Source organism: Lepidochelys olivacea (genome assembly GCF_965140295.1).
Source record: "Lepidochelys olivacea isolate rLepOli2 genome assembly, chromosome: 14".
Taxonomy (NCBI): Eukaryota; Metazoa; Chordata; order Testudines; family Cheloniidae; genus Lepidochelys; species Lepidochelys olivacea.
In genome coordinates this window covers 21,996,980-22,022,829 of record NC_140424.1, presented here as the reverse complement: position 1 = coordinate 22,022,829, position 25,850 = coordinate 21,996,980, and the positions used below count along the sequence as shown (strand labels likewise).

Below are 25,850 nucleotides of genomic sequence, written 5' to 3'. Positions count from 1 at the left end.
CGAAACTCTTTTCAGGTACCCCCTCCAGGATCATGTACGTGCCGCAGCTTCCACATCCAGTCACCTTCATTGTGTCTTTCACTGCTTGGGTCACTACCACTGCTGCCTCTGTATCTGTCACCGCCTTCTCACCTAAGTCCTGTTAGTCTGGGAAACACAAACCAAACCAAAACACCACCACCCACAGCAAAACAAACCCCCAACGACCACCAAAACACTGCCAGAACACCACACACTCCGTTCACTAGCCTGTCTGTTCCTCTGCCTGGCTCTCCCAGTCTTTCCCCCAAACTCCCACTCAAACTACCCTGTTTACAGCTCTGTTTGCTGGCTCCTCTGCAGCTGTCTGTGCTGCTGCCTGACTGGCTGGCTGCCTTTATAGGACCTCTAGTCAGAGAAGCCCCGCCCCCTAAGCAGGGCTCAGCTTCTCTCCCAGCACACTGCCCCTACCAGCCTCTATAAATACCAATACAAATACCTACCAATGCCTTCTCCTCCAACAGAACTTTAAAAAGTCTTTATTTTGGAGGAGGTGGAAAACATTGTATTAAAATGAGACAATTTTCAATGAAAAATGGGCCTAATTTCAAGGGAAAATGGGCCGGCTTCTGAGCAAAATTATGTTCACAGCAAAAAGTAACATGGGTTATTTGATTTTTATTTGTGTTTATTATTTGGTTTGTGGTAGTACATAAGGCCTCTGTCAGAGATCTGTGCCTTATAAACATGGCATAAAAAGATGGTGACTCACGACCCAAAGAGCTTACAATGATTTGGTAACTTCTCACAGCCACAATTACAGTAGAACCTCAGGATTGTGAACATCTTGGGAATGGAGGTTGTTCGTAATTCTGAACAAAACGTTCAGGTTGTTCTTTTCTGGACTGACCCGTCAACCGCACATCTTATTTGGAACTGGAAGTACACAATCAGGCAGCAGCAGAGACCAAAAAAAAAAAAGGTAGGAAATACAGTATATTACCATGTTAAACGTAAACGACTTAAAAAAAAAAAAAAAAAGGAAAGCAGCATTTTTCTTCTGCACAGTAAGGTTTCAAAGCTATATTAAATCAATGTTCAGTTGTAAACTTTTGGAAGAACAACTATAATGTTGTTCAGAGTTACAAACATTTCAGAGTTACAAACAACCTCCACTCCCAAGGTGTTCATAACTCTAAGGTTCTAATAAGACTGGGGCTTTTCAGCTTGGAAAAGGGACAACTGCGGGGGATATCATAGATGTCTATAAAATCATGACTGGTGTGAAGAAAGTAAATAAGGAAGTGTTATTTACTCCTTCTCATAACACAAGAACTAGAGGTCACCAAATGAAATTAATAGGCAGCAGGTTTAAAACAGACAAAAGGAAATATTTCTTCACACAACGCACAGTCAACCTATGGACTCTTTGCCAGAGGATGCTGTGAAGGCCAAGACACTAACGGGGATCAAAAAAGAACTAGATACATTCATGGAGGATAGGTTCATCAGTGGCTATTAGCCATGATGGGCAGAGGTGGTGTCCCTCCGTAGGCTCTGTTTGCTAGAAGCTGGGAATGGGTGACGGGATGGATCATTTGAGGATTACCCGTTCTGGTCATTCCCTATGAAGCACCTGGCATTGGCCACTGTTGGAAGACAGGATACTGTGCTAGATGGACCTTTGGTCTGACCCAGTATGGCTGTTCTTATGTTCTACCGTAGCACAGCAAGTGAGAGGGAGAAGGCGGCCCTGTGCTAGCTTTTTAGCTGTCACTTTTTACAGCCATACTACTATGGAAATATTCTTCTTTTCCTAATATTTACTGTGGGCCGCATTTCTCATGCTGCTGTAACATGCAGTTATAAAAACATTTTGCAAGATTCTTCATGCTGAATTATGGTGAATGAGAGTGCTCTGATTACCAGAGGAAGCCAGCCTGTAATGTGACTAGTTCCAGCTACATTGCTGCAATTCTGCCATGCTAAATCAGATTTTTGGACTAATGAGGGGATGATGCTAAGTCACTTAAAGTTTTCTCAATAGTAACAGCTCCCTTGAAGTGTTGCCCAGGAGTTTCCTGATTTCCAGTGCAGATTCTGGCGCACAGGGGTGATAGGCTGCCTCTGGTCTAGCTTGCTCAAGAGGAAGGCAGTCACATTCTGCACTGGGTGGTGGTTTTGGATTGCTTCTGTGGTCAGCCCCAGGTAAAGTCCAGCCAAGAAGTAATGAGAAAATGGCTGGCTATGGTTAAGACTGAATCAGAGAAGAAAGGGAGCAGTTTTCTGATTCCTGCAGAGATCAACAAATGTGTTTATGGCCACCACTGCCCTCTGAGAATCCAAGCACAGGATTCTCCCCAGACTGCGAATGGTTTTTAACAAAGGGTGAACAAAATGCCACAGCTGATGGAGTGGACATCAACACTGGCAACAGGAAGCATCTCAAGCATTGCCAATCAGCATCACCTCTGTCTTGTCTGAGTCCCTACGTCTGCCAGAAAAGTGGAGAGCAAGGAAACAGGGCTGATAAAGAGTCACAGAGTCGAGTGTCACTTGCACGGTGAGCCTGCTGTGGTCCATACCATCTTGTTCTCTCCCGTAGTGCCTGACTTCATATAAATGAAGGACAACTGGGGATGGCAAGACAAAGTCTTATGGCCCCCTTAGCTGAGAACTCACTGGAATCTCTCCAAGAGAGGAATAAAACTGTGCTGGAATTTAGAGAGCTGGTCGGCAACCAAGAAAACAATTCAGCAAACATTTCTGAAATTTCACTTGTGTTTCCAGGTTGCAAGGTTTGAAACTAACCAATCTTCTGTGTTTTCACAACTATTTCTGCCATATCTTTTACCAGACAGTTCCTTTCCTTAAAAAAAACGCCAGTTTTCTGTAAAAAGATTCAGTTTTCAGAAGGTGAAAAATTTCAATAGTAAGCAGAACAAAAATTTTGAAAAATAATTTAAAGGAAAACTTCTATAATGTGGATAATTTTTCACAAATAGCTTTGATTTTGAAAAAAAGTCCATTTTTTGACCAAGACATTTTTGTATGAAAAATTTCGCCTGGCTCCACTTTCTGGTTAGTAAGGTCCCGTATTCTATGGCATGGCATCAGAGCGGACAAAGGCCCAAGTCTGGGGCTCCCACAGCCTGATTCTCCATTGCTCTGTGTTTCCATGATCATTTACACCAGAGCAAATGAGAGCAAAGCTGACTGTACTACACAGCTATTGCACTATTACACCCCCTTTGTGCTGGTGGAACGGCTACCTGGAATGATTGGACAGACAGAATGGGGCCCATGGCCTTCAGCGCCTGTCGCCAGTTTGCAATTCACCACCAAAATGAATTTATGAAAAAAAATCAGACATTGACTGACTGCTCATTTCGGAACAAACAGGGTTAATCACAGTCTGAATCAGACCGGTATTATAGAGGCTTGAAAATCTGGGATGTATTAAGGCTAATCAAACTGGGAATTAGGAGGAAGAACCACGTCCAGCCAGTATGAGAGTTTTCTCAGAGGTTTAGAGCCCAACTGTTTCAAATGAAGCTCTGATCTGAAGTGGCAGTGCCAGAATTTCTAACTGGGGCCTCAGGGAAATGAAGGATGAACAGGCTGATCTGTTTGAACCACCATGCTCGCCTAGCATGTCATTTTTAAAGCCTTGTTGTGCTTTCCCTGCTTGTTCCCCAGGCTCACAAAGCACCCATTGTTTAGACTGCAGCACCACTTCCTCTTTCAGAGTGACTGGAAATTGTGCAGTCGCTTATTTTTTGTGGTCTCACGTCCTGATGGATGGGGAGGTTAGTGGCTCTGTAACACAACAGAATAGCCCCTAGGTGTATAAACTGTGGTGGAGTGCCAACAGTCAAAAGCCAAGGAGGACTCACTTCCTGAGCTTTGGGTCCCCTTGATCTCCTGAGAGAAGGAGAAGGAGCTTTCCACCTCTCAGTGATCATTTCCCTCTGTTGTGCTGCTTGGACTGTCCCCTTACAACAAACTGTGCCATTAGCTTTCCATAGGGGCTACACCCCTCAAAAAACCAGGAGAGAGCATGGCCTGCTGGTCAGAGTCTAGGATTAGACAGGTGTACTTGGTCTAAGTTGACTTGGTTCTGACTCAGCACAGGGGAATGGACTAGATGGCCCCTCACGATGCCTTCCAGCCTTTCATTTCTATGATTCTATGAAACCCAGATTCCCCTCCCAGCTCTGACCGTGATTTGTTGTTTGACCTTGGGCTAGTGACTCAGTTTGCCTGTCTGTAAAATGGGGATTATAAAATCGATATGTGGCTGTGACTGGCTTAATTAGTATTTGTAAATTGATTCGAGGCCCTTGGACGGGAAGTGCTGTAGGAAGTGCTAGATATTACCATGTGTTTCAAAGAGACACAGACTCACAGCTAGTCTGGAGAGTATTATTCCGCTAATTCCTTTTGCCTTCTACCAGGCTTAACTGAGAAAGTGAAACATCAGGTCATAGTGTGGCCACATGCCAATCACTCCAGTATCATGCGATTCACTCAGCTACAAACACAACGTATTCCATTGTCCTTGGCATCTGTGGTCCCCATTCGTATTGTGCTGTAACTGAATTACTAACTTTTCACTGGCACTAGGGTCACAATGAGCCCTTACTATAAGAATGGTGTTTTTATTTTCAGCGTGTTTCCAGCCTCACGTACAAACACTATCCTAAACTGACCTTGTTTGCTAATAGCTTTCCTTGCTTTAAGTGTCCAGTGTGGAAGCAACAGAACTGCCAGGATGTGGTGCTGTCTAGTGGTGAGTTGCTCACCCTGTCATGATCTCCAAGAGGCGTCAGGATGAGTGGCAGGGTGGGGTCCCCACTCTGCTACCTTGTTCCAAACTCTTACAACCCTGAGGGAGGCAGGAACTCAGCCAGGAATCGCTCCAGTGCACAGATCAATCTGTGCCCTTATCAGCATGGACAGAACCTCCGTGTCAGTGCACAGGGCCGTTAACGGGAGCATGGCATAAATCCATCTGCCACAATCAGTCTTGACAGGCTCTCCAGCCTTAGCCCCTTAGTCCTGGATTCAGGCACCTCGTTCTCTTTGGGCAGTGGCTGATTCCTGCATTCAGAAATTCCCACACTCAGGCTGCTCCCTGGGCCTGTCCCTCAGCCCAGAGCTTGGGCTTTCAGCCTGCTGGGCCCCTGCAAAAGCAGCATGTTCCCTCTCCTGCAGCCTGCACAGCTCCTTCTTGAACGGCATCCCCCTGCTCCATCTGGAGGAGAGCTGGCAGGATTTCCTGTTAGCAACCTACCAGGCCAGAGCTGGTGGGAAGGCAGAAGGTGAAGAGGCCAGCTTTTCCAGTCTGCCTGCCCAGAACCCGCAGGTCTCCAGGGACAGGGCCGCTGCATACTGATCTGAGCTGATCTGTGAAGTGGGGGTTCCTGGGTGATTTATAGCCTCTTCTCCTGGGTGCTGTTTCCTTGCTTAACACATTTGTTCTCTCTGTTCCAAGCCAATGGGTGGTTGTACATTTACTACTGTACAGCAAACACGTGTGTTGTTATTTATACCTCCATTGTAAGTGACCTAATGGGATAGCCTGGGTCACACATACACTACTGTACTTTTCGTCACTTCCAGAAGACCAACTGAACAAAGGGAAGAAGGGAGGGATTGTTTGGCTGTACTCTAAGGAGCAGGATCTAATAGGAGAGATGTTTGATATGGGATAGAACAGGATGGATCTAGATAGCAGAGATCAGGGGTTCTCAAACTGGGGGTCGGGACTCCTCAGGGCGTCGCAAGGTTATTATATGGGGGGTCACGAGCTGTCAACTTCTGCCCCAAACCCCGCTTTGCCTCCAGCATTTATAATGGTGTTAAATATATAAAAAAGTGTTTTTAATTTATAAGTGGGGGTCGCACTCAGAGGCTTGCTATGTGAAAGGGGTCACCAGTAAAAAAGTTTGAGAGCCACTGGGATAGATCAACATGCAATAGGAGCGAGTAGAAAAATAAGCCCCATTTTATAGAGAAGTAATCTGAGGCAGAGAGTGCATGTGACTTGGCAAAGGCCAGCGGATGAATCAGACAGGTGATGAGACTGCAGGAATGCCTTGCTCCCAGTCCAGTTCTCAGACCACTAGACCACGTCAGATGCAACAAGACAAAACGTTGAGGGGTAAGATTTCAAAAGTGCCATAGTGACTGAGGAGTTAAAGTCCCATTGACTTTCCACGACACTTAGGCGCCTAAACATCTAGTTCACTTTTGAAAATGGGACTTAGGTTCCTAAATCACTAAATTGCTTTTGAAAATGCTACCCTATAACTCTGAAGCAGTCTGGTCTGGCTTACACTAGATGGCCCATTAGAACAGACAGACGGCTGGGACAACTGGAGATTCCATAAGCCGCTGGATCTTTGGCCCACCCCGGTCCAGCCTTGTGCACTGCCATGCAAGAGATCCTGGAGAATGGGGCTCTGCACACGCTCCTCTTCCAGGGTCAGGAACATGACTGACTCCTAAATGAATATCTCCAGTGCATTCATTCTCTTCCTTGCTGAGACTTTACATTAGCCATGGAGTTAGTGCTCAGCAAGCACGCCCCACTGCCTGAAACAATTCTAGACTCCCAAATGTGCTGTTGGCCAATCTCGCTGGAGTTCCAGAAGAAGCTCAGGGCTTTGGAGCAACAATGGCTTTGCCCGGGTGGAGGCTGGTGGGGGTGGCACTTAAAAGAGGCAGATACAGAGTCATATGCAAACATCTTGGCCTTTGCGTCCTACTTTGTCTGTCGCTTTCCAGCACAGGACATTGTGTCTCGGGGAGAGAGAAAATCCACAGAAATTCCACAGACCCTTCCTTGGCCATCAATATGGTTTCTGTGTGTGGCTGTTGTTTTGCTTCTCTTTTAGAGTGTGAGGGGGAAAAAAGGTCCCTTTGTGTGAGAACTGAAAGAAATAGTCCAATCCCACAGCCTGCCTGAAATCTTAATGTCAACTATTTGTCTCCTTGTATTTTCAGATAAACAAGCTCTTTCCCCTGTATTTCTGACCACTCCCGGCCACTCCCCAAAGTTTTTCTCGTTGCTCTGTCCTGGAGGGCACTGGCTCGTCACCAGTGGGGATTGGAAAGCTGTGCTCGCAGGGCCCATGCTGTAGGAGAAGTCGCTTTAGGGTCTTCTCCGAAGCCCATTCAGTCAGCGGGAAGGCTCCTGTCAGCTCCAGGGGGCTTTGGAGCCATGCCCTTTGGGGTTATTTGATTCTGTTTTTAAAACATCAGGGGTGAAGTCCTGCCCCTATAGGAATCAACGGCAAACTCCTCATTGACTTCAGAGGGGCCAGGATTTTGCCCTACATTTCAGATGGAAAGATATGGGTCCAGCCAGGGAACAAGACTTAGTAGCAAACAGGGAGGAGTGAGAATCAAGCTCACTTTCAAGGGACATGAACTGTGGTCACCACCTCTTTCTTGATTCAAGGGACTGATGCTCATTTTATATGCTGCTGCTATGAATCAGCACAGCTACAGTGAAGTCAAGAGAGCTACTCTAATTGATGCCAGCTGATGCTGATGTCCATGATCTCTTTGGACCATTCATTGGGCATTGGATAGCACTCACCCTAGCTAAGGTTCCCAAACAAAACTGGGTCAGAGCTTCCTCTGGTTTAAGTCAATGTAGGAAGTCAATGGAGCTACGTTGATTTGCACCAGCTGCTGGTCTGCCCCTTCGATTGTAGCTCCTATTTATGCCCGCTCGGAAGTTTCTGAAATGTTCCGGAAGGTTTCCATGCATGATGTCTGCCCCCATTTCTTTTCTCTCTCTTTTCTTTTAAAGCAAAGAAATTAGATACAATCCCCTCCCACAAAGTTCATGCAGTGGCATGGCTGCAACGCAAAACTAATGGATGCCATGAAATGCAAAAGTCAAGGTTCCGTGGCAACTGTTCATCCAGATGCATTGCACATGTGAATTTTTTAATGTTCCTTGTCCTCTAATGTATTAACAGGTAGATTGTAAAATATGTCCCATCAAACACAGAGGATACAGTGCATCCAACTTGCCATTGCTGTTAGAACGTTAACTTTTGCATTTCTTGATGTTTTCCAGTGTTAATTTTGTAAACCTAACAGCGCTTGGATATGGGATATTTTGATATGGGATATTTCTGATGGTGGCTTCTGTCGTTAAACTCTATGAAATACATAGTTTCATAGAGTTTAAGGCCAGAAACCACCATCAGATTATCTAGTCTGTCTGCTCACTAAAGCTGCTGGATTTAAAGAGGCATAGCTGTGGAAGGGCTCTATTCTATTCCGGTTCTTATCCCGCCTGCATCATGGTAATAGCTGAACACCTTCCAGTAGTGCATTAAGTGACATGACTAGCATCTGCCAGATTAGTGCTGGATCTCAGTAACTTGGTTTTTTATCACCGCAAGCCCACCTGGTGATTGTGTTTCACCAGTCAGAGGCTGATTTGCATTAAGGGCCTGATCTAAAGCACACTGGAATCGACGAGAAGGGTTCCCACTGAATTGAGCGGGTGTTGGAGCCCTTCCGATAGGAAACCTGTAAAGAAAGAAAGTATTTGCCAGGCTGTTTTCTTCCTACATTGATTTCTCACTGTGAGCTCAGACCCCAGGTTCAGCCTTTTCCTCTTCACTGGGATGTGATGCTGGGCAATGGACACACAGGTTCTCCTGTGCTGCCTTGTCTGTCATCTACTCCTCCACCGGCTTTTGTGAAGATCACTTTCTGCCCTTGTTACACAGCTTCCCAATTCACTCGCATGGACAGGAGTTTGGCTGTGAATCAGTTTATGGAGAATTTCAAGTGGTGAAATCAGATGTATGAATAAAGGGTTTTTTGTTGCTGTTATTCCTTCATCAGCTTTATTCAGTGTCAAGCAGTACTTTTAACAGATGCCGCTATATCTGGGTTGGCACTAAGGGTGGAAGCCTTATCCCATTAATCCCATTAAAGTCAATAGCAAACTACCATTGACTTCAATAGGACCAGGATCGAATGCACAGGGAATTTCTTGTTGGTAAGATGTTAAGTTGGCTCCTGAAAAATATTACTGACATCCCTTTGTACCCTGTGGAATTACAGAGGCAGAAAATGCATTGCTTTGTTCTTGGAGTTTCATATATTTTGTTCAGGAACCTTGACCGGGGGGGATGAGGAGCTAAAAAGTTGCTGTAAAAACCAAGAACCAATAAATTTAATCTCATATTGAGAATGAAGAAATGCTCCTGGGAAGATGGGTCCATTATATCCTCTGTAAAATCTAATCTATCCATCCCATGTTCATCATCAAGGTAGCTGCATCTGCACTTCAGAGAGTGGTTTTCTCCAGGACTGAAAGCATTGACAGAATCACAGGGTTTCTTGCCTCTTTTGTCAGTTCTGCTGCAAGGCCTCACCCAATTTCTCGCCCCTGGGGTGCACTGAGGAAAACAAGGGATGTTTCCAGGATCCCTGAGGAGGGCCAAGTGGTTGGACCTAGCACAAGGAAGAAAGAAGTGAAGTGAAAGATGGCAAATAAAACCACAGTTGTCACAAAGTTTGATCACATTTGTGAGTTGACTGATATTTGCCAGGACTCATCAGTGATTTCTCCTTCTCTACAATATTTGATACAACAACTTCTTTCCTAGGGGCTGATCTAAAGAAACTGATTCAATTAATGGGCCCCTGAGTGGGTTTGGATGAGGGTTGGGTGCTTATCTGAGTTGCTTTGATCTTGCAATTACCTGGGGAAATCCAGACTTTCTTGTGCATGTTCCAGCTTTGAAAAGATTGCAAGAGGAGTCGTCCTAGCATGTTTCAGTATTTGTGTGCACCATATATGGATTAATTCACAGGAATTATAGATATCAATTGGATTTAAAATATAATGTCAATGAAAGACGCAATGGCCCCAATCCAAAGCCCACTGAAGTCAATGAGATTTTTTTCCACTGCCTTTAGTGGATCAAGCCATATATCTGTGCACTTTTGCAGTGTAAACGTGTGTCTTTCGTACAATCCATTAAAGCCACTCAAAAAGCAAATGTTTTTCATGAGGCTGATTCCTGATTCCAAAGCAAAACTAAAGTATTTCTCCCTCCTCTGTCCCAGTCTCTGGAGACATGAGCTCTTTCAGATTTGCAGACCCAAACCAAGAGAATATAGAAACCACATGGTGAAAAGTAAAATAAATAAGAGATCAGCATTTGGGAGCCAGCAGTCCGTCAGAAGGGAGCAGTGAGAAAAACTGTAACTTAAACAAAAGAGTGAGAGAAAACGAGTTCTAATTATTCCAAAGGTGGGGTTTTTTTTAACCAAAAGCTTATTAGTTTGCAAAGTTTCCCTCTGCAACATGTAATTTCATTTCCCCCTCATTTGCTTTTACTACATGTTCTGGGCACTGTCAGAACAGCCTGATTTATAACTGACAGCTTTAGCTATTTTTCATGCAAGCTCTCTCTAAATATAAGAGTGTGAAAATTGTTCCACTGCCAGGAATTCCTCTTCAAATTATAACTTGCAGCAGTTGCAGCATGCAGGAAAGCATCAGTAGCTTTATGATTTCAATGTTTTTCATAAAAAGCAAAATCCTCTTTCTTTTGGGAAATTGTTTCTCTTATCTCTTTGATTACATTGACTATCTCAACATGTCCTGGGAAAACAAATCAATGGGTGTTACTGCACTGGTTCCTGCTGCCAGCAATGCAGATTTTAGATTACAGAGGAAATGTTTATTGACCAGGATTTTTTATCTGCAGTTTTGTTCCTTGGGCTTTATTCCCATCCAATGGTATCCTGAAGCAGCTTGTAAAATAAATCAGCAACACGGACATGATACATAATGTGGTGTTTCTGGCTACAGGGACCGTAACATGGAGAGCAACGTATGGACAGCAGTCAAGTGCTGGGTTTTATTCAGTGAAATTTCAGCATCGGTCAAAAATTAGCTTTTTTCTTTTTTTTTTTTTTGGCTCCTGCTGTTCATGAAAAGGGTCTCCCTGTTTGTCTGCAACAATTGCTGGTTTTACAAGGCTCTACCATTGTTTTCATTTCTTTTGTCAAAATTAGAGTGAGCTCTGAATCTCACGCCTTGAATCAGAGCACTCGTGAACTCTGGAAGCGTTTGGTCTGGACTTGAAATTGACTGCTCACATTCCAAGGTGTGGGAATATTTCTTCTCTCTTTTAGTGCCTTTGATTTTAAAATTCCTAAAGAGCCTGTATTCTTGCTGGCTCATATGGAGCCACTGGTTTGATGGGGATCTTTGTGGAGATGATCACAATGGGCCAGATTCACTGACATATGCTGGGGGCTTAGGTGACACAAAACAGCTGTAAACCTGGTTTGGTAGTGGATTCGACTGGACTGCTTGTTGCTTTGCATTACCAAAGCAGTGCAAAACAATTGGGGTTTACCAGTGAAACTGGCCTAATAATTGCAAGCTTAGTAACACTGTATCCAAAAATCCAATCTGGCATGTATCAGTGACTTCCTTGGAGTAGTTGAGTGACAGGCAGACCGTAACTGGTTCCGAATTTGAATCTGCATTGGATAAGACTGCAGAAGTATGAACAAGCTCCTCTGCTATATCTGTGTGCCTCTTGCACACTCAGGGTCAAATTGTGGGTGAAGAGCATATAAGGAACCTTCATCCTTAGAAGATGATTAGAGACAAATTGCAATCCCTGTACTATGCTAAGCTCAGAGGCTGCTCTCTGCTACCACCCTCTATGACACAAGCCATCCCACAAGGGGTGTGGAAGATGCTCCATGGTCCCCTCTATCCTGGCCAGCAGAGCGCACTGCTGAGGAGGGGAGCACATACCCTGCCCTCCCAGTGGTGCACTCCCCTTGGGCGCCATGGAGCACCAGGAGGAGTTGTCCTTACATCGCACACTCAAATGCAGTGTCTGTTTCTGTTTGTTGGAACAAAGAAGCGAGAGTTCCAAATTAAAAACCTGGATCCAAGTGTCTGTGAACAGTGGGGAAGTCGCGGCAGATCCCCCAACCTGCATTCAAACTCTGGCTTACCCCTAGAATAAAGATCAGAAGATTGGGATTTGAGTGCCTATGTGAAATGGACTCAGCTGGGGGCAAGAGGAACCCTTCAGGCAAATTGTTTTCTAAACAGAGAAAGGATCTTCAGCGCCCAGAAGGAGATGTGTTTCCAGGAAGACCAGATAGGGTATAAAATCTAAATTCTTGCAAAATGCATGCACACGCATTTAGGAACCCATCATGCTCCCCCTGGGTCAGGGACAAAACTTTGATGGGACTAGGATTGACTAAAGCCCTTCAGGGTGTGTATGAAGTTAGGTAGGTTTAGGTTGCTCAGAGGTTGAATTTTTGTTGCAAGCCTGGACTTCACATCCCCAGTTAAAAAGTCTGGTGAGTTTCTACCTGCCCTGAAGGGCAATGCTACCCAGGCCTCGTTACTAACCAGAGCTGTTCCATGAGAGCGAGGCACAAACCTTCCATGCCACATTCTTCTTTGACAAGTTACGCCTGGATATCCTCCATCTGCCAGATTGGCTGGGTGCTTCAGGAGAGGTGCCTTGTGCTGAGCTCTGGCTCACAGAGTTTCGGTCAGTTTCCTAAATTATTCAATTTAAATACAGCTTATAGGGGAGGATGGTGGGGGAGCTTCCCAGGAGAATAATAAACATCAGGGATAGATCCCTCTGATTGGGTGGGATATTGAAGAGCATTTCGTCTAACTCTGCTCCCGCTGAAATCAATAACAGCTTTGCCTCCTGCGAGTTTGACTGCAGTGGGCACAGAGTTAAGTTGAGTGCTTCTGAAATCCCATTCTGTATGAATATTGGGGAACTATATTCTCCTGAGCCTTCCCTGCAACCTTCCCATGGGGAGGAGTTTTCAGGTCTGATTTCCAGGGCTTGTGCTTTCAAACTAAAATTTCAATAGCGCCTAAGGCTCCCAACCTCAAAGTATTTAGAGATCTGACTCCCATTGATTTCAGTGGGAGTTAGACATCCAAATACCTTTGAGCATCTGGGACTAAGGGACTTAGGAGCTTAACTCCTACTGCTTGCTAACAAGCCTTGCCGCCTTTGCTTACATCCATTTCATGGTCTCAGTGGGTTCAACCAGGTTCCGCTGCTGTCTTTAAATCTGGGGCTTTCCTGGGGTCACGTAGGAAATGGGATAAATGCTTTCGAGGACGTCTCTTAACCTGTGAGATTTGATTAAAGGAACTGGCCAGATACCTACAGATAGATTCCCAGAACCACACCTCACCTTCCCACACTGCAGATCTCGTGCAGGAGAGGGAACTGGGTGTGGCCATGGGACCTATCGAGCCGAGGGATTAGGATACTTGAGTATGTGCATGGTATACGCAAGGGGAGGCTGAAGACAAGGATTGTTGGCAAAGAAAGTGAATTGGAAGCAGAGAAAGAAGGATGGAGTTGGAAGGAGAGGAGGAAGAAAGATGGGGCTTGGAGGAGAGAAAGAGAAGGGTCGGATGGAGAAAGAGGTAATGGACACATAAGCTGGGGGGGAGCAGCTGAACTCAGTGGCTGTGGTTTATCCCAACAGCCAGGCTTTTTAGAGGTTTGATTCTTGCTGATTACCAGGCAGCTGAATGAAATGTTTCTGAGGACAGGACATGAAAACATGGGCCTTATTTCAGCTGTGTGGTGCAGTGGATCACAGGCCACACCTAGCCCATGGGCAGTATGCCCCAGCTGAGTGGGCAGAGAGGCTCAGTGAGGATGCTGGGGATGACCCAAATGAATATCCTGGCAGCAGCCACTGGGATTTCCCCGGCGCTGAACCAGCCTGAGCTTGCATTAGCAGAGTATGCTGTGCTGGGCAAGGGTATGTTGCTAGAATCCGTTGTGAGGAGAGAATGTGAAATTCCCATCAGGATATACCTGGAGAGCTCCTGCCAGTGAAAAGCCAGCATTAGCATGAGACAGAAGACAGCTCTGTTAGGCTGCTCAGGCCCCTTTTGGGTAGTTTGTGAACTGTTTAATTCTCTGGCAGCTACAGATAAACCCTAGGCTGGGTTTACTAAGCACCGTCCAACTTCAGTGGCAGACAGGGACTCCTGTCTATGCCATGGGTAAAACTCCTCCTCCTAAATGAGCTCTGGGATGCATCACCAGATGCACCACAGAGGCAGCCCTTGGTAACAGCCACTTGCACAGTAGGAACACCTGAAGGCTCCCAAGATTTGTAGTGGATCACAGCCTTTTCTCTGTAGGCTGGGGGTTCAAATCCAGCCCAGGCTAGTAGCCAAACCCAAGATGTTACCAACTGATGGTTCTTCAGAACCCTCCTTCACTTCTCCCTTAGGTGCAATCCCTCCAGCCCACCCTCAGCATAAACCCCTCCCCTACTTAGTGCTCAGTCCTTCTATGACCCTGTTTCTCCTCAATGTGCCCCACACCAATGTATCCCTTCGCTAGCACCCTGGTTCATTTATCTGGTGTCCATGGTGGAAATGTATGGAGGGGCCAACTTAGAGTGACCAGACATCCCGATATTATTTGAACCATCTCAATATTAGAGGCTTTATCTTATATAGGCAAATATTACCCCCTCCCACCCCTGAAAAAGAAAGTATCCTGATTTTTCATACTTGCTATCTGGTCACCCAGGGGCGGTGCCACCCTCTTCCCAGTGGGGGGCTGAGGTGGGCTAGACAGAAAATTGGGAGAGCTGCGCTTTATATCTTGTGGGCACACACACTTTTTTTTAACAGTAGGGGGCATGGACTGTACTCTGGGAGGGTATGAGCTGCCCAGCTCTGAAGGCAGAGCAGACAGCGGCGGCTGCTGGCCAGGCACCCAGTTCTGAAGGCAGAGCTGCCGTCAGCAGCAGCGCAGAAGTAAGGGTGGCAATGCCCTACCATGCCACCCGTACTCCTCTGTAATGTTTGACCTTTCACTGGGAGGGGTGGCTGGGGCGGGGACTAAGGCAAATTTTGGGGTGGCTATAGCTCCCGCAAGCCTCCCCGGCCAATGCTGCCCCTGTGGTCACCCTAGACCAACGGCCAGGAAAAGTTATGGAAGCCTTGAGGAGTCAGACGGGGAATGGGTGTGGTGTTCCAAGCAGTCAGTGGTGTTCTCACTGCTGTCCAGTCTTGGAATGTAGCTTGTGCGTCATTTTGGTGGGTTCCAGTGCAGCGAGGACTGGAGGTGAAGGTCGGAGGAGAAACACCTGGGACTACCAGTGACATAACAGAGGGGAGGTTTGGAAATCAGACCCTGAGGCCTCATCCTAGGTTTGTTTCACCTTCACATGCAATTCAGACACCCCCCCCCCACACACACACACACCCCGAAATGGAAACATTCTCACTGGCCAACACCAAATAGCCTTAACTTTGCTTTGTAGCAAAACTTTCCCACAAAAATCTAAACCAACGCTGTCCATCCATCACATAACTTTCCTAACTGTGCACAGAAATGTGAATGCCTTGCTCTTTCATCACACAGACTGAATTCTATGTTCCTATGCAAAGCATATTCAATTCCACAAAAAGGTATTTTAGCAATTCGACTATAGGCTCTTTTGAAAACCTCAGCCAACATAAATATCACACAAACAGCAATGCTTTCCTTCTGATCAAACTAATTCCATGCCACCTTAATTAAATATCATGAGATCCAAAACTATTATATGCACACATCTTCCTATTCCTAACTCTTACACATGACCATAAAGTTATCTATCCCCTTTGCATCAAAAGAGAATTTGGCTGGATACAGTTTTTGGTTGAGTGAAGCTCAGATAAGTACTCCTTTTAAAAAAAAACAATATAAATGTAATTGAGATATGCACATGCCAAAGCCAAGTCTCGTTGCTGTAATTCTTGTCTTTCCTTATTCCATCCCCTGCTATGGCTCGTTGCTTTCATTTGATAACTGTAAATTCCCTGAGGCAGGAACTATACCATGTCTATTTGTTCACTCTTCAAATCCTCTCTCACATTTTCAGGGGACTCTACATATAAACTAAAAAATAATCTGCTCTCCTTACCTCACCCTCCCACAGAGATTTTTGAAAGAAGGGCCCATCAGCTGTCTCTTTACAACACCTACAGTGTCACGTTTTGATTTGGTACTACTGTACATATCATTGACTGTTTGTGGCTCTCTCTCCAAGATGCTTGGAATGCAGCTCACAGATGTTTCATAGCAGAGCCAGTCGGGCCTGCGGTATGGGAACAGACTGTAAGTTTTGGATGTGCCTGTCTGGTGCACAGAGTTCTTTTCCATTGCCTTTGTTATTACTGTATTTAATTTACAGCTCAGTGTTGTTGAGTGGCTGGGTCCCCAGCTTTCAGCTAGAGTGTTAGTTCTTCTTTTTCAAGACCTGATCCCTAGCCTATTGAAGTCAGTGGACGGACTCCAAAGCATTTTGGATCAGGCCCTTATTCTTTGAGTCTTCAAACACAGAATGATCATTGTTGCCTTTGGTGCCAATCCTTCTGTTACACAGTGGACCTCAGTCTGCAGGACTGTCAATGCAACACTATATTTGCACACACACAGTTTAAACACATTTTCTGTTGTGCAAATGTATCCCATGCAACCACTGATTAGCAGCCAGGCTCCTTGCTAGCAGATGCCTTTTGGTTTGCAAAATGAAGGCTGAAGGGAGTTGCTTGGTGTTGTTTTCCTGGCTACGTACCAGGCCAAAACTCTCATAAATAGAGCTGTTTGGCGGGGGTGGGGGGGAATGGGATTGGCCTTTCATGGGAAATTTCAACATTTTGAAATGACTTTCTGCTCAGAAAAGGAACAAAAAGTCAAAATGTTGAGCTGGAAAGTTTCAGATTGCAAATATTGGAACGGAAAATGTTGATATTTTTCATCGATATGAAACAATGTGATATCTCACCCTGAGAAAATGTAGCTTCGTTTCAAAAAGGTGATTTCAGACAACAGGTTTTGTTTTCATTCACCTGATCAGAAAATTGAAAATTTTCATGAAAATTGACATTGTGTTGTGGGAAATTTTGATTTCAACAAAACCACGTTTTCTGACAGGAATTTTGCTGTGGGAAAAATTTTCATCACCTCTACTTATATATGGGTGGAGAAGCTTGTCTGTCTGCACACCATCTGTCTCTGGAATAGCCCATCACTCTGGCATCTGAACAATAAGAGAACAAGTGGGGAGACCAAAGCAACCACAACATTTGTTCCACAAGTCTTCCTGTTGTGTAAAGTATAGATTCCTCGATCCTAGAGCTGAGCGAAGAATTGATTTTTGATTCAGGACCAAACTGGAAAGCAAAGTGGTTCAGTTCAAACCAAAACTGATTTTTTTTCACCAAAACCAAAACAATGAAAAAAGACAGGTTTCAGAGTAACAGCCGTGTTAGTCTGTATTCGCAAAAAGAAAAGGAGTACTTGTGGCACCTTAGAGACTAACCAATTTATTTGAGCATGAGCTTTCGTGAGCTACAGCTCACTTCATCGGATGCAACATGAACATGCAACATGTAGCTCACGAAAGCTCATGCTCAAATAAATTGGTTAGTCTCTAAGGTGCCACAAGTCCTCCTTTTCTTTTTAATGAAAAAAGAAAGACCCCTTTGTTTCAGGATGAACAGAAAGGTTTGTTTGACCCCCAAGTGATTTTTTTTGGGGGGGGAATCATTTAGTTTTGGGTCATTTTTGAATACCTCCCCTTATTTTAAATTAGCCTCACTAGTGCTACCGAGAGCCACATCTGTACATCCCAGGTAAACTCGGCTCATGCAGTAACTACATGGGGATTCCACTCAGAAGCACTAAGGAAAAGGCCTGCCCTAGACCTTGGACAGCTTAGTAATGCAGGGAAGTGAAGAAAATCTACAAGACATGCCTGCCCTTGGGATGTAATGAAAGATTCTTCTGATTCTAATCAGGTGACTGAAATTAGTGTCAACATGATCCCAGTCGGAATGGGATTGCTGACAAGCGTGGAGAGAGCCGAAGGGAGCAGCGGGAAGCAGAAAATAAAAGAGAACAGCAGCCAGTTATCTTAGTGACTTCCATGTTCTTCAGGGTGGGCAGGAGTACAGCATACATAAGAACAAATTCCAGACTGTGTGCACCCTGCATGAGACAGTATGTCACCAGGAGCTGCAGAGCAACAGAGCCAAGCAGTCCAGAGGCTGCAGGAATAATTATACAGTACAACTGCTGCTGGATTCTCTGACATTCTTGGAGCTGGGAATGCACAGAACGTGGGTAGGTGTAGAGCACTGAAAATAAACACGTATGTTTTTTTTTTCTGGCACAGTGCTATTCCACCAGCAAAGTGAGCAGAAGATAAGCTTGAGCAGAGCATGGTTTCCATTAGTAATTAGGCATAGCAATGTTGCTTAGTGGTTAGAATAGATGACTGAGAGTCAGAACTCCTGGGTTCTGTTTCTGCCATTGACTTGCTGAGTGACCATGGGAAAGTCATGTAACATTTCTCAGAGCCTCTGTCTCTAAAATGGGGATAAGAATACCTCCCTACCTGACACAGGGATTGTGTCTATTATAGTAGCACGTAAAGGCCCTAACTGAGAACAAAGGCCCTTTGAGTATGGCACTGTACAAATACACAGTAAAAGCTTAGCTCGAAAGAACTTCCTCTCTTTAGCTGAATACAGAGGGAGAAAAGAAGTCTTAGTATCCCCACTTAACAGATGGGAAACTGAGCCACAGAGAGATGGGGTAGGATTTAGGAGCACACCTAAGGGATTTAAGAGCACAAGTCCCATTGACTTGCACTCCTAAATGACTTAGGTGCTTTTGAAAATTCCACCCTAAGTGACATGCCTGAGGTCATGCAGAGAGTCTGTGTCAGAACCAGGAACTAAGCCTAGATCTGTTGAGTTCCAGTGCAGTTCCTCAGTTGCATAACCATATTTTCTCTTTGTGCCTCACTGCCATTTGGGGCATTGAGAGATTGACTGCAAAGCATTTTCAGCCTCTCAGATGGATGGAGCTATAGAGGTGCAGATATTTACTGGTGCTAATTCTTCCTGTATAAAACATTTCATTAGGTGTCCCAGGGGTAGAAATTACAAACACTTGATGGGCTGGGCTTCCTGCATCTGCAAATTGAACTACCACTGATTTCTCCCTTGCTCTTTTGAAAACACTGGGAGTCTCCGCATTGTCTTTAATGGGAGCAGACTCTGGCCCTAAAAGAGTGTCATACAATCATAGAGAGATGGGAAAAGGATCTATTCGTCCATCCCCTTGCCCATTACACTCCTCTTGCCAACAGTCTGTTCTCCAATGCTTAGGCCAAATCTAGTTTTAAATACCTCTACTTTGGAAGCATCCCCCATTTCAGCGGAGTGATTATACCACAAGGCGGGCCTGGTCAATGGGACCTTTTTCCAGTTCTCCATCCTCAATGATCTGCTTGTTTAACCAAGAGCATGCTTTACTCCTGTAAATATTTAATTACTAATTACATAATTGTGGTGATTTATTATGCAGCGCTAAGTAAAGATAAAAGCGATTACATGCACGCAGGAAATTCTGTCGCTGCTCGTGGGCTGTGCAATTCTTAAATGAATAATTGCTGCCAGGCAAGAATGAGCTGGTTTTGTGACAGGCTTTAAATTCAACACTAGAAAGGAAACTAAAAGTCTGATGTTTGATGGGGCCTTCAGGTCTTTTCAGCGACTTTCTTCTTTGGATTTTCTCTCCTGTGTGAAGCTGAGCGTACACCGGAGACTCTAGATTTGTCTCCTCTGCACTCCAAGCTGTGATTGCCGCACCGGTAGGCATACGTGGGCTGGCTTGACCCATGCTAGCATGGCTAAAAACAGCAGAGTAGATGCAGCACTGTGGGCTTCAGCAACACCAATAGGTACCAAGGGTCCCCGGCGTGCTGGTACAGCCCAGGCTCCTGCATTTACATGGCTATCTTTAGCTATTTTCAGGGGCATGTGCAGGGTATGGGGAAGCAGGGGCAGGGCCCCTCCCAATCGGCAGGTACACAGAACTCCTCTGGGGCCCGAGCAGGGAGCGTGAGCTCCAACAGCCCTGGGGCTGTGGGGGGAGGGAGGAAGGGAGAGCCAGTTCCAGTGGCTGCAGGGGGGAGACAGCTCCTCCAAGTGCAAGGGATGGGGGAGGGTGTGCAGAAAGAGGCAGCTCCTCTGGACACGGGGGGCACAAAAAGTGCCCCTCCAAAAGAGGCCAAATTTTTATTCCTATGCGTGCCCCCATGATAGTGCAGATAAAGTTAGCACAGGTCTGTCTATTCCAGCTGGAGCATAGACATACACTCTGACTCTAATCTCTCTGGTCATATCTATAGCTTCTAGAGCTTTTTGTTTTGTTTGCTGAGATACCAGAGGAGAAACTGTGTCTAGTGGTTAGAAGAGAAAACTTGGGAGTTAGGAGATTTTAATTCAGTGATGGGCCCTGCTACTGATCCTCTGTTTGACCTCGGGCATGGTACAGCTCTGCAGAAATGCTAAGTATTGTTATTATTTCATTTCCTTTGCCTTTCTTCTTTTTGTTAATTTATATGTGAGGGTTCCAACTTGACCTCAGTTCCATATTGCCCTCAAGAGAATGCTGTCTGGAATATTGAGAACAACCCATGCCTTCAGTGAACAATAATACCTAGCTCTTACATAGCACTTGTCATCAGTAGATCTCAAAGAGCCTTCCAAAGGAGGTCAGTGTCATTATCCCCATTTTACAGAAGGGGAAACTGAAGTACAGAGCTGGGCAGTGACTTGCCCAAAGGCACCTAGAAAGCCAGTGGCAGAGCCAGAAATAGAATCCAGGTCTTCTGAGTCCCAGTCCAGTGCTCTATCCATTAGGTCACGCTGCTTAGATGGTAGAGTGATAAGTGCCTTAGATAGGTAGCTTCTTTTTAACATAATTGAGCAAGGGGTGATAGGCTCCAGCGGCTCGATTGTTTCCTAGGGCACTGCTGCAGTCCCTGTGCTCTCCTGAGTGCACGTCCGGCTCTCTGATACTGCCTGGTAGGTTTCTGGACAAACCAAAGAGAGTGGGGAAGAGGTAGGGCCTTGGCAGAGCTAACTTGCCATGATGAAAGGGAACTTCTGCCCCTCACCCCCAGGGGTGCTGCAGGCAGGAGCACTCTCCTTTCATGTTGGGCAGCTCTGGCAGATCTTGTGCCTTCTGCTGCTCCCACTGGGACATGAATCTGCCTCAGTAAAGGTGCAAAGGAAAAACCTTCCATGCCCTACATGGGAGCCGTTATCTGGCGAAGGTCAACCCTGCTGCAGCTCAGGTACCGATGGCAGCATCAGCAATGGGAATCTTGCAGCAGAGTAGGTGCTGGGCGTTGCACTGTTTGCCTGCCAAGCTCTGCCCACTCCGATTGGTTTCTTCGGGGTGGTGGGCTCTGAGCTCTGGCAGGTGTGGGCGTTGCAGACGAGCGCACTGATTTGTTTCCGTACTGGAAACCCAGCCTTTCCTCCTTGCACCTCTGTGAGTGCTGTGGGGAATTCCGGCCTTTCTCTGCTGCCTCCGAGGCAGTCAAAGCCAAGCAGAAGGTAACCGGCTGTGCTTGCTGCATTCTAAACTTGTCCTTATCTCTTGGGTTCCAGAACAGAGGATGTTCTCGGCAAATATCGGCCTCCCCAGCCCTTTGATCTGCCGCGGCCGCCAGTGGCCAGCCTACACCACTCTCACGTCTCCGACGGTCAAGATGCTACTTGAGCAAGACAAGCTGAGGAAGGCTGGGTCCCAAGGAACATCTGAGGAATGCAGACAGGGAATGGGCAGCAGCAGGAACAGCAGGGGCCTCATACAAGGACGAAAGCCAAGTGATGAGTCTCAGGAAGCAGGTTTTACTGGGACAACCCAAGAGTCGTCAAGGCCAAATGAAGACAGCAGCCCCCTTAGGATTGCCAGGGGCTCTCCAGCAAACACTGAGGGCTTGTTTTTCCAGAGTAATTCATCCTCAGCGGGCCCCCCAAGTAAAGGCAATAAGGTTATTTTCTCCAGTAAACCCCACTTCCGTGTGCTACCATATGGCTCCCAGATGTCTCCCAGCAAGCAGAAATCAACTGCCTGCAGTTAGAAAAATAGATCTCAAGAGTTCTGCTTCAACACTCTGGACTGCATTAAAGTTACTCTGCAACTAACTGTTCAGGGTTTGGTTTGGTTTGGTTTTTAATTGTATCCTTAAAAGCCCCACTTGAACTCGTTTGGATGTAGAATGATGCATACACAACATATGGAATGCTACTCTATTTGTTCATGAGTGTCTTAGGAAATGCCCTACAACAGGGTGTAATGTAGAACACAGCATACAAATGTTTACGCGTGTGCACACAGATATACACGTTCTGGACCTAATTCTCTGCTCCCTTGCACCATGTGTCCTCATTTACATCCCCACAAAGTGAGCGTAAGATGCTATCATTCTAATCTAGGAATGTTTTACACCCATTGGACTGGTGTAAATGCCTTTTCACTGGTATACATGACTATGCAAGGTATCCGTGAATCAGACTATAATGATAATAATTAATAATTAATAGTGTAATAAACTGGCTCTTAGGGTATTGACTTTAGGTGAATATTGCAAACCTACATTAAAGCAAATCAAAATGGAGTGAGTCCAGCAGCCCATTTATATATTTATGTGAATATCATCCTATAAAGAGTCAAAGATTCTCCATTGCCCTGTAGCTTGTGTGGTCATTTATGCCAGAGCAAAGTGGGTATAAGATGCTACTTAATCAGAACAACCTGACTCTCATTTACATTAAGGCCACTTTACATCACTTGGGCAGTGTAAAGTGATGGTTGGTTACACTGACCAAATGGCGTTGAGTGGCCTTAGTGCAAATGAGAATCAACCCTAGCCCCTTTGCACTGGTGAAAATCACTATAGCAGGGCAGGGCAATGGCTGATCAGGCCCGTATTCATTCCATGTCACGGAGAACAGATGTTCATCTCTGAAATGCTCCCCCACGGTTCTAGCTGGTTATTTTGCACTATTTTGGCGTGGTGGTAGGGGAAATGAAATTAATAAAAGATCTACCTCCCAGTTCTTCCTACAGCCTGGGGCTCATTGTAACTACTGAATTAAACCACTTTCTCCATCACCTTTCTTCCCTGGAGGAATGGGCTGCTAATTCTGCAAATGCAGGAAACCAAAGCTATTTATAATCAGCTCAGTGAGCAGAAAAAATACAGTAGGAGGCTAAAATCATCCCTAAATCCCAGAAATAGTGGCCGAGGCGACTGAAAAACACTTTTGTTTTCCTTTTGCATGAGTATGTGTTTATACATGTGCATGCGTGTGTGTGTGTGTGTGTGTGAAATTAGTGCTGTTGAAAGGACATAGCAAGGCATCCATGGCAATTGAGTTCTCTTCAGACAGGAAGTGTAGTCTAGTGGTTAGAGTGCTGGATTGTCTCGGACCTGTTCTCTACTTTGCTGTTGATTCTCTGTTATATTTGCAGGTTACTTAAATTATCCGTGCCGCAGTTTCCCTGTCTATAAATTGGGGATCACAATATTTAACTGCTTTACCGGGAAGTTGTGGAACTGATGGAAAACTTTCTGACAGAAGTTTTCTGTTGGAAAATGCTGAGTCATTTAAATCAAAATGTTTCATGGGAATGTATTGGCTTTGTTGAAATTTTCAACAAAAAATTATTGAAACTTTTGTTTCGATAAGGTGGAAGCATTTTGTTTTTATAATCTAATATAATAATTAATTAGGGCTTTGTTTTTCTGGGTTTATCAATTTCGTTTTGGGGGCTATTTTTAGCAATTTTTGAGTTTTATGTAACTGTCCAATAATCAGTGTGTGTTGGGGCTTTCTGTTTGCATATGTTGTGTGCAATGAATAATCTCTTGGTAACGTTTTCTAGTGCGCTTTAACGAGGTACCGTTTCAAACAACACTAAATTAAACCACACTAGGGAACTCTCAGTGCCCACCAGCAGAGTCTGCACAGACCAATTAACATGCAGCATATTAGTGCACTATAGAAATCACACCCCTGTAGTCCGCATTACTTCTCTGTGCAGACAAGATAAAAATAGCCATTTGTGGGGTTTTTCTAGTGTTTATTGGATCAACACTGCACTGCTTTCTTTGTGTGTGTGTGTGTGTGTGTGTGCACGCGTGCATGCCCAGGGTGATTTATTTGTGTTTATTGTGTTTATTTAAATCAGAAGCCCTAAATAAATAACTAAATAAATATAATATAAAAGTCAAAATGATAAGTATGAACCAAAGCGCTTCAACCTTGTTGGAGTGAAACGTTTCAATAAGGCTATTTCATTATTTCCTAAATTCAGTTTTTCAGAAACTTCATGTCTCGGGAAATTTGGAAACTTGGACTTTTCATTCTGAGTTGGGACGAAGGGAAATTTCGAAACATTGGAATGTCTCACCGAACAAAGTTTCTGAGTTTCAACCAGCTCTATCAATTAGTATTGCTAAACTACTTTGAAGGCCTGATCCAAAGCCCTTTGAAGTCAATGGAAGGACTCCCATTGACTGCAACGATTTTATATTGGGGCCTTCCATCTTTCAAAGAAACATGCTACAAGAGGGCAAGGTATTATTATTTGTTATCCAGAGTTGGTAAGGCTCTGCAGCAGCAGTGTAAGCTCCTCCATGCTGCCCCATCCTCTGTGTGGACAGGGGGTAGATTACGGTTGTGATTGTTAACCAGGATGCCAGTTAGGGCCAGTTATGTTGGTGAGTTTTGTGCTGTGGATGCTTCTCCCCTGGCAACTGGACTGAGACCTATTAATCATTTTTTATGGAGGCCACTGAACTGCCATTAAATAGTGACAACTTTCCATTAATTTACAGCCATACCCTAAGCTGGATACAAGCTCTGGATCCTGCTACCAATTATCTGAGCCAGCCAGCCCCTCTGTTACACTTTAGTTCTGGTGAAAGCCTCCAAACAGACAGGCCTGCAGGCTGTAGTTCACTCTTGCTCTACAGACCAGACTCAGCCCCCACAGAAGCAAAGCTTCCTCAGACCCTTTCTCCAACCTGCCTCAGATTTGGACCTGGACAGATGGCACCTTTCACAGAAGAGAGGGGAATTCACTGCCCATGCTTCCTTAGTTCTTGGCATCTCTGCTGAGATTGCAAGTAAGAGTGCTGATTGGAGCCAGTTATCATAGCAGTCTGTGTGGAGTGGACACCAGTTCACCAGGAACTGACAGAAAACTACCGAACAGAGAATGTAGGCCAGGATTTTCATCTGTATCCAAATCCTTCTGGAGTTGGGCAACCAAATGCCTTAGGCTCCTTTGAACATCTCAGCCTTATTTCACAAAGGCCACAGACCAGCTGTCGGATCACAACTTCCAGTTCCTACTCGCCTGAGCTGGCTTTGAATTAATGATGTTGAGGTAAAAAGTCCCATGTTTCTGTTACCATTCCCCTGTTCCAGCCAGGCCTCCGTGTTAATCCACACAGTCCGTAATTCACTCATTCCATATGCGTGTGTATATTTAGTAAAGTGTAGTCCGCCGGTTAGCACAGGGGCTTAGGAATCAGGACTCAGGGGTTTTATTCCTGGCTCTTCCACAGCCTCTCTGGGTGAAAAGAGGCAAATCAGCTTTGAAAGAGGGCTAACAATAATTAATAATTAATCTGCATCTCAAGAAGATTGGGAGGTTTAAGGCCCCACATTAGCAAAGCATTTAAGTACGTGCCCCACTTCACTCATATGCTTAAGTCCCACTGAAGTCAACAGGACTTTGGCACGTGCTAAGCACATGCTGAATCAAAGCGGAATTCATTCGTTCATTCGTGTGTGTAAAGTGCTTAGATATCCCCAAGTGAAAGACGAAATAGAAGTGAAAACCTGGGGCATAACATAAAATATAGGCTGAATGAAAATCTGGACTTAGACAAAAGGAAGA

General features: G+C 45.1%; 1 protein-coding gene across 1 annotated transcript in view; it reads left to right on the top strand.

Annotated features, from left to right (window-relative positions):
• Nucleotides 1–22,484, top strand: part of CDRT4 (CMT1A duplicated region transcript 4) — a 106,370-nt gene extending 83,886 nt beyond the window's left edge. The window contains exon 3 of the mRNA XM_084648231.1: nucleotides 21,542–22,484. Within this exon, the coding sequence (XP_084504357.1) occupies nucleotides 21,542–22,017 (476 nt within the window). The 3' untranslated portion in view covers nucleotides 22,018–22,484. The remainder of the gene's footprint in view (nucleotides 1–21,541) is intronic.
• Nucleotides 22,485–25,850: the final 3,366 nt, after the last annotated feature.